This window comes from Ovis aries, chromosome 23 (genome assembly GCF_016772045.2).
Source record: "Ovis aries strain OAR_USU_Benz2616 breed Rambouillet chromosome 23, ARS-UI_Ramb_v3.0, whole genome shotgun sequence".
NCBI lineage: Eukaryota > Metazoa > Chordata > Mammalia > Artiodactyla > Bovidae > Ovis > Ovis aries.
In genome coordinates, this window is record NC_056076.1 from 22,424,621 (window position 1) to 22,432,956 (window position 8,336).

Sequence of the window (8,336 nt, forward strand, 5' to 3'; positions counted from 1 at the left end):
TTTCTCCCTGGTATCACAGCCCCTCCCTTCCCTAATTAACAACTACTTGAATTTACCCATTGAACTCAGGGAAGGTTACGGAAGCTGAATGAAAGTTGCTTCCTATAATCAAAGAGATGGGGGACACAGAAAGACCTTGGGCTCAGGAGCCCCACAGGGCCCTGGCAAGGTATCAGTTTTGTCCCTGCTTAAGCATTTGACAATTATGAATTCCCTATTCTGGTAAAAACACAGTAAACCCAATTAATTCCTAATTTTAGGAATTACTTTGGAGAGAACTACTAGTGATAAATGTATGCATGCTAAGTCGCTTCAGTCGTAGTCAACTCTGTGTGACCCCATGGACTGCAGCCCGCCAGGCTCCTCTATCCAAGGGATTCTCCAAGCAAGAATACTGGAGTGGGTCGCCGTGCCCTCCTCCAGGGGATCTTCCCAACCCAGGGATCGAATCCGAATCTCCAATGTCTCCTGCTTTGGCAGGTGGGTTCTTCACCGCTAGCGCCACCTAGGAAGCCCTTATATATATGTGTATGGCAGACACTTATCAAACAAAATGTATTTAGTAAAAAAAAATTAGTGAAAGCTAAATTATGATAAGGTAGGAAAGCTAATTTCACTTGAACTAGTTTCTCATCCAGTCAGCATAGGAGTTATACAATCTATTAATATCTTCCATTGTCCCCTCCTCCTCTTTCCCAATTATTCCATCAGGAACACTAGTGGGTTAAGTTATCTTGGAAGTTAGTTATCAACAAGCCATTACTACCCAGTCCTAGGATGGGATTAAATACATTTACAATTTGTTTTCATTTTTAGAAAAGATTTAGCTGATTTCAGATACTTCAAAGTACACATTATTTATAGTGCAGTGTTTGACTTTTTATTTCTAACTTTCAGGTGTACTGATTCTGGAAGAGATGAAGAGGACACGAGTTATTATATATAACCTTTAAAGTTGCTCCGGTAACCTAAGTGAAACTCACTTGGAAATGGTCTGTGGGATGAACAAGTCATCAGAAAGAGGAAGTTCTCTTAACTGAAGGAAATTTTATAAGAGGCAACATTTACAGTAAAAAATTACAAGTTCCTATCAATGTAGCTGTCCTCTCAAATAATTTTTCTGGACTCAGGAGTAATCTATTCAACTTTGAGAAGAAGGCATATAATTTGAATTTCTGGATCCTAATCTGACCTATTTTTCAATTTGGAAATTTCAAACTACATTGTTCCCAGCACACTGTCAGTCTTAAGTGATATAAGTGATTATATGTATGAAGTGGAACTAAAGTGTTAGTCCCTCAGTCACGTCCAACCCTTTGCAACCGCATGGATTGTAGCCCACCAGGCTTCTCTGTCCCTGGTATTCTCCAGGCAAGGGTACTGGAGGGAGTAGCCATTCACTTCTCTAGGGGGTCTTCCTGACCCAGGGATCGAACCTGCATCTCCTGCATTGCTGGCAGATTCTTTACTGTCTGAGCCACCGGGGAAGCCTGATTATATGTATATTGGCTTATTATCTAATGACCGCTGCCTTGGTAAATAGCAAGCAATTTATCAATATCTTAAATGTATACTTTAGAAGAGTAGTACAATTTCCCAAAGAAGCAAGTTTCCACATCAAGCTTTAAGCGTGTGACGTGACAGCCAATGAAAAATGTCAAAATCTGAATAGATCCTCAAATTACGCATTCATATGCTAAAACAAGTAAGACTGGAAATGCCCTCATAGGGTGGCATAACAAAGTTTCTGCGGCTGAAGAGAGCTGAAGCAAGTGTGGTCATGGACTTGCTGTCAAGGGTGTATGTCTGCATTTTCTAGACCTCCGGAAACAGTGACAGCTCAGTCTAAGCATTTCACTATTTGGATGGTTTAGGTTCAGAAGTTTTACGGTTTACCACGTCACTAAAATTCCTTTTTTAAAATGTTTCCTGCTTCTGAAAATACTCTCAATAGGGGAACTGTTCATTGGTCAGTCAGTAAGTCATGTCTGACTCTTTGTGACCCCATGGATGGGATCCTCTGTCTTCTAGCCTCCTCTGTCCTCCATTATCTCCCAGAGTTTGCTTAAATTCACGTCCATTGAGTTGGTGATTCCATCTGATCATCTCATCTTTTTTCACCTCTTCTCCTTTTGCCTTCAATCTTTTCCAGCATCAGGGGCTTTTCCAATGAGAAGGCTTTCAAGTCAGGTAGTTAAAGTATTGGAGCTGGAGCTTCAGCTTCAGCAACAGTCCTTCCAAAGAATATTCAGGGTTGATTTCTTTTAGGATTGACTGGTTTGATCTCCTGGCAGCCCAAGAAACTCTCAAGAGTCTTCTCCAGCATCACCATTCAAAAGCATCAGTTCTTTGGCACTCTGCCTTCTTTATGGTCTAGCTCTCACATCTGTACATGACTACTGGAAAAATCATAGTTTTGACCACATGGACCTTTGTCAGCAAAGTGATGTCTCTGCTTTTCAATATGCTCTCTAGGTTTGTCATAGCTTTCCTTCCAAGGAGCAAGTGTCTTTTAGTTTCCTGGCTGTTATCACCATCCACCAGTGATTTTGGAGCCACTGGACCACCAGGGAAGTCCCAGTGCATTTAACACTTGATGTGACTAACATTTAAGGGACCTTATACACGTTAAATAGAGAAGGAAATGGCAACCCACTCATATTCTTGCCTGGAAAATCCCATGGACAGAAGAGCCTGGATGGCTACAGTCCATGGGGTGGCAAAGAGCTGGACACAATTTAGCAGCTAAACCACCACCATCACCATGAAAGTGAAAGTGAAAGTGAAGTCGTGTCTGACTCTTTGTGACCCTATGGACTGCAGCCCACCAGGCTCCTCCGTCCATGGGATTTTCCAGGCAAGAGTGCTTGAGTGGGGTGCCATTTCCTTCTTCAGGGGATCTTCCCAACCCAGGAATCAAACCTGGGTCTCCTGCATTGCAGGCAGATGCTTTACCATCTGAGCCACCAGGGAAGCCCAACCATCACCATACTAGTTAAAAATCCTTACTTTGCTTATCTGGATAAGAAGCTAACGATGGCTCCAACTGTTTCAGGTTGGCCTAGGCCAAAGGTGGATAATTTGAGAATAAATGAGAGCATGATATATGTGAGAGTCTCTCCTTTTTCTAGGAGGAAGGAGATAATTAGAATTGAGCTTGCCTACCCAGAACCTCCAGGCAAGATTACATCAAAACCTAGTCAAGGGACTTCCCGGTGGTCCAGTGGAAGACTCTGTGCTTCCAATGCGGGGTGTCCGAGTTCAATCCCTGGTCAGGGAACTAGATCCCACAGGTCTCAATTAAGAGTTTGCAAGCCACAACTAAAGATCCTGTGTGCTGCAACTAAGACCTGGTACAGCCAAATAAATAAATATTAAAACAAAACAAAACAAAAATCCCTAGTCAAGAAACAGCAGGGTGATAGAATAGACCCTCGGAAAGAAGTCAGGATTCCAGGTTTCTCCCCACTTTGCCAGATCATTTAACAACCTGTGCTATATGGCACATGGGAAAACTATCTACCCGAATGTGTTTAGGTTAATAAGATCAATGGGGTGTGTATATTGAAGATAATAAGACTGGGTGGTTCTCATCTGTTCTTAAAAACTTTAGAGCTTCTAAAGCTGAAGTGACACCCTTTCTTTGCACCTCACCCTCTTTGGCCTGATTGTGACTATCACAGAGCTAGGTTTTTAGCATCCTCTGATGAACAGTTTCTGATTAATCTGGATTAGTTTCATTTTTCTAGATTGTATTTCGGCCTTTCAGTATCTTACAGCTTCCCCCAAAGGAGTTGGGGGAATAACAGAAGTGTATTCTCAGTGACTTTTCTCCACTACACTGGAATGAGAATGGGTGCATTTATGTCATCTGACCTTTGGAAATTCTTATTAACATTTATTTTGCTGGCATCCAGCAAGGAATACACCCAAATTTCCACTTTGAAATATTCTGGCTATATAGATGTTTTTGTGCTATTTTTAATGTAGGTGGAAGCCTAGAAGGTTTTGTTAAAGCTAACTATTAACCTACCATTTATCCTACTCTGAAATAACTCTCCTAACTTAATTAGTTCCTTTTGGCATCCACATGGTTAAATATGTGTGTGTGTGTGTGTGTGTGTGTGTGTGTGTGTGTGTATGTGTGTGTGTGTGTCTGTGTGTGTTTCTAATAATAAGTGGTAGAGAGTGAAATTTTTGTGAAGTGAATCTTTGATCCATGAGAGTATAGTTAAGTAACAGGACAACTACTTATACTCAGGACGCTAATTTTTTTTTCAGTTTTTGGCCACACCATGGGGCATGAGGGATCTTAGTTCCCTGACCAGGGATCAAACTCATGCCCGCTGTAGTGGAAGCACAGTCTTATCCACTGGACCACTAGTGAAGTCCTGATGTGAAGTTGCTTTATGTAAAGATGTAAGTGAACCAAGCGCTACCATCTTATGGTTCTTAAGAACTGTAACAGAACTTTGGCTCCTACATATCCAGAATATGTCTTAGAAAAATAAAAATGAATGTACTCAGGATGCTTTGCTTAAAAATATCTTCTGCAGATTCTGATAATGTTCAGTATGAATATTTACAAAAGGTCTGTGTTCTGTGCTATAGGAGTTGTAGACATTAAAGGCCCCTTCCAGTTAATAGAATACCAAGCAGAGTACAAAGGGTCAAAAAAAGTTCAATAGCTGATGATATTGAAGGCCTGCTACATACTAGACATGGTTGTTCCCCCATAAAGAAACTGCGAATGGGGAAGAAAGCATTTAGGCAAGGGAGTTATGATGATATGATATAAAGAATAATGAGGAAAAGAGAGGTATAAAAATTGAAGTTAATAGTAATAAAAATAAGTATTTCATAAACTGTGTACACCTTTAAATAGGCTATCTTACTAGGATCATGCCTTGAGGATGATTTTTTTAAAACAAACTTTTGGATAGTAACATAAAAGCTAACATAATCTAACATGACATAATATGTTAGATGTAATCATTTCTATTTAAACAGACCCTTTAATTTATCCCTGAATGTGTCATCAGTTATTTGATTTTTTTTGTATTCAAAATGTATGTACTGCAAATTCATCCTCTCTGTTTTGCATAATTGAAATAACCCAAACCACTTTGCCAATTTTTTTTTATGCCTCCAACCAAGGAAATTACAAGATGTCTATCTAGTTGGCTATATGTTTCCTTTTCTAACAAAAGACAGCATTATAGGAAGCAGGTGGAATAAGGTGGTGGAAAAGCGAGAGCCTGGTACAAGCAGACAGATCCTGATCAGACATTCAAATAAGATTTCAAAGGAGTGGAATAGTGCGTGTCAATAAGCTACTGGATGTAACTATTTCCTACTCTGGGCTCCGCCTTGGAGCACAGCCTGCTGACTCACGAAGCTGCTCAGAGTTGGTTTCTGCTGGGTTTTCCCACTGCCTGCTACACGTGAATCACGCTGGAATGAAGTTTCTACCGTATCCTTAACAACCAGGCACAAACCAGGCACTGACAGTGAACTTCAATCGTTCCAGTAAGAACCAGACTCTGGGCTAAAGGGTGAAAACTGATGTGGCAGGTACCAACGCTAGCCAAGCTGCCAAATGACAGACTGCCCTCCTCCTTGTCAGTAGCCCCCTAGTTTCAGCTTGGTTTCTCCCACCCACCCAGGTGGTTAAACTGGTATCTTGCCTGGCAGCTGCCAGCTGCCGGCCACTGAACTCTGCCCTTGCCTCACTGGTTCTCAGGTTTGGCTGCAAAATGGAATCACTTGGAGATAAACACACGTGGACACGGACACACACACCCTCCACATCAACAAACCCCAAACCGATGCCTTTCTGTCATCTCCAAACTTGCCTAATTCACGTGGGTTAGGATGAGATACTTACATGAGGATTTTTCAGAGCTCCTCAAGTGCAAATTTTGGGAGCCTTGCTCTTCCTATGCAAGCGAAACCTGTCAGTTAGGCTTACCTAACAACCACCGGCTGTGCTCCCCAACTTCCTATCTTGGTGATCTACTAACAGCCCCTAACCGGTATCTCAATTTGGCAGCAAAGAAGGCTGGCAAACCAAGGAGCATTTTCAGAAGGGACGCTGGCTAGACGACCCCCTCCCCGCTCCTTTCCTTGCTAAAAACTTAAGCTACATTTGGCGCTTCCCTGAAGTATCTCAAACGCTGTTGTTCTTTCTGTTACCTTTTGATCTCTGTTCTGTTTCATTCCACAGTGTCTTGTTCGGCAAAGCTGGAAGGCTCGGGTCCTTCGGATTAGAAGCTAGTACTGCTGAGTCAAACCTCAATAGAGACGCGACTGCACGCTTCACCTCGCTGGGACCGGCCGCCTCTCAGTGAGGCCGCAGGGCAGATACTATGCTAATCAAGAAAGTTCTTCCGTCTCCTCGCGGGCGGGCGGGTGCAGGTTTGAACACTTAACCCTTGGTCTTACGTGACTGCGCTATAGTGCGTTTAGTGACCGCCTCTTGCCTGGCGGGTCTGGACCACGTTCCATGTTTTTGGAAAAGGAGAAGACGTGCGCAAGTGATGGAGAAAGCCCGCAGGGAGGGGACAGCAGCGTTGGCTGGCGCCCGGGTGAAGGGACGGCTAATGCTCGGAATATTAATTACTCTACCCGCTGCTGACCCGGCAAGGACTAGCAGAAGGGGACCGGGGGTTAAGACAAAGACTCCTCCTGATCAAACGGCTGCAGCTCCCCTGCCTCTGAGGTTACAGCTCTGCCTTCTCTCTGCACTGGGCGGCTCTTGGGCACAGGACTGGCAAAGTGACTCAAGGGGGTGACCGAGTCCACTGGCCCTTTCGGGGTCTGAAAGTCTGCGTGACCGAGCGCTCCGGCTTCAGAGGGAAGGGTCTTTCTGTGCCATCCCACCCTGCCCGCCCTTTGTGGGATTTCTGGTCAAGGCCAAGCCCTTCGAAGAGTGAACTGAAGAATTTCTTAAGCAAACAGAGCGAGAAGTCGCTGAGCAGCCCCCCGCCTTGCGCTCAGGGTGCTCCTTGCAGAAAACCTCTTGGGATCATAATAGCCCGCTCTCTTTCGCATCCATCCAGTTCCCGCATCCTGGGGGCCCGGGAACCCCAGCGGGAGCAGAAGCGGGAGTGGAGAGAGATGGGGCTGGTCTCCGCGGGAGAAGCCCCGGGGTGGGGGTGGCGGCGGCAGCTGGGCCGGGGGTCCAGTGTTTGGTCCCAGCGGGCGGGACTCCGCGCGCTCCACTTCCAGGTCTGCCCCGTACCGCGCAGTCCCCGCCAGCGCCCCTAGTTCTCGGTCCCTGCACCCCAGCTCTGGCTCCTGGAGGTCTGCGCGCTCCGGGCGCGCAGTCCCAAGACACCCTCCTTCACCAGCGCCAAGTGTCCCTGTCCTAGCCAGCCCGGCCCTCAGCCTCGAGCCGGTCCACTTTGCCTCTGCCAGCGTGGCAGCCCTGATTCACCCCCCTTTCCCGGGGTGCGCGGCTCTGGGGCCCCGAAGCAGGGATGTGGCCCGCGGGAGAGCGGCGGGTGCACACTTAGGGGGCGCGACGCCGACCCCGGCACAACTTCTTGCCGGGCTCAGAGACCCCGGGTCCCGCAGGCTGCGCGACAGGCGGACTGCAGCCCCCCGGAGGCGGAAGGATGCGCGGCCAGCACCCGGCCTGGAAAGGACTGAGCCAGGACTGGGGGTGTCGGGGTGCGCCAGGGCGGTACCGCTTTAAATGCACTTGACTCACCTGCTCCGGCGCTGTCGCCTCCTTCCTCTACTGACAGCTGGGGGCTTTGTTTTCTCCACCCACCCCGGCGGCCGCGCTCCGCCCCCACCGCCACACGTGACTCGCCGTCTGCCACTGCGGCCGCCTGCGGGGCCACCCGGGGCACCCCGCCTGGGCCACCCCTTCCCGGAGTGCAGTTGGGGGCCACCGTCCCCGAGAGGCCCCGGGCAGGTCGGAGACCACCCGCGGGCTTGTCAGTTGGAAGGTGGCACGCGGGTTAGGGCCAGGGTGAGTTGGTGACAAGGAATAAAGTGGCAGCGGGTGAAACGCGCAGAGCTTTGGGCCGCACCCAAGAGGGCGGAGGCCGGCGCGGCTCCGAAGGGCGGTTTAAGAGGCGACGCCGCACCCCGAAGTCTGTGCCTGTAACTGGGAGCCTGCCAGCCGCCTTGCACCTACTTCTTACGCCAAAGGTTTATACTCCTACCTGGCAAACAATGGATACTGCGGAGCAAACTAGTTTGTCCTGGACGTTATTAATTAAACTAGGCAACTCTAAGCTGAACCACATGATAAACAGTATAATCAATAATAGCAAGTTCTACTGAGGTTTCAAATCCGCTGCTTGTTGGTGCCGCTTAATATT

The 8,336-nt window shown here is 47.0% G+C and overlaps 1 protein-coding gene across 5 annotated transcripts in view; it reads right to left on the bottom strand.

Moving 5' to 3' along the window:
- Nucleotides 1-7,762, bottom strand: part of MAPRE2 (microtubule associated protein RP/EB family member 2) — a 186,512-nt gene extending 178,750 nt beyond the window's left edge. For 3 of the 5 annotated variants that reach the window (XM_012103352.5, XM_012103351.5, XM_042239398.2), the window contains exon 1: nt 7,715-7,762. Coding sequence is in view for 1 of the 5 variants with exons in the window: in XM_004020435.6 (XP_004020484.3) it covers nt 6,196-6,219 (24 nt within the window). In the remaining 4 variants the exon portion in view is untranslated. Of the gene's footprint in view, nt 1-6,195 lie in introns of all 5 variants that reach the window. The other 2 variants (XM_004020435.6, XM_060405341.1) reach the window with 1 other exon arrangement.
- Between the last annotated feature and the right edge of the window lie 574 nt (nt 7,763-8,336).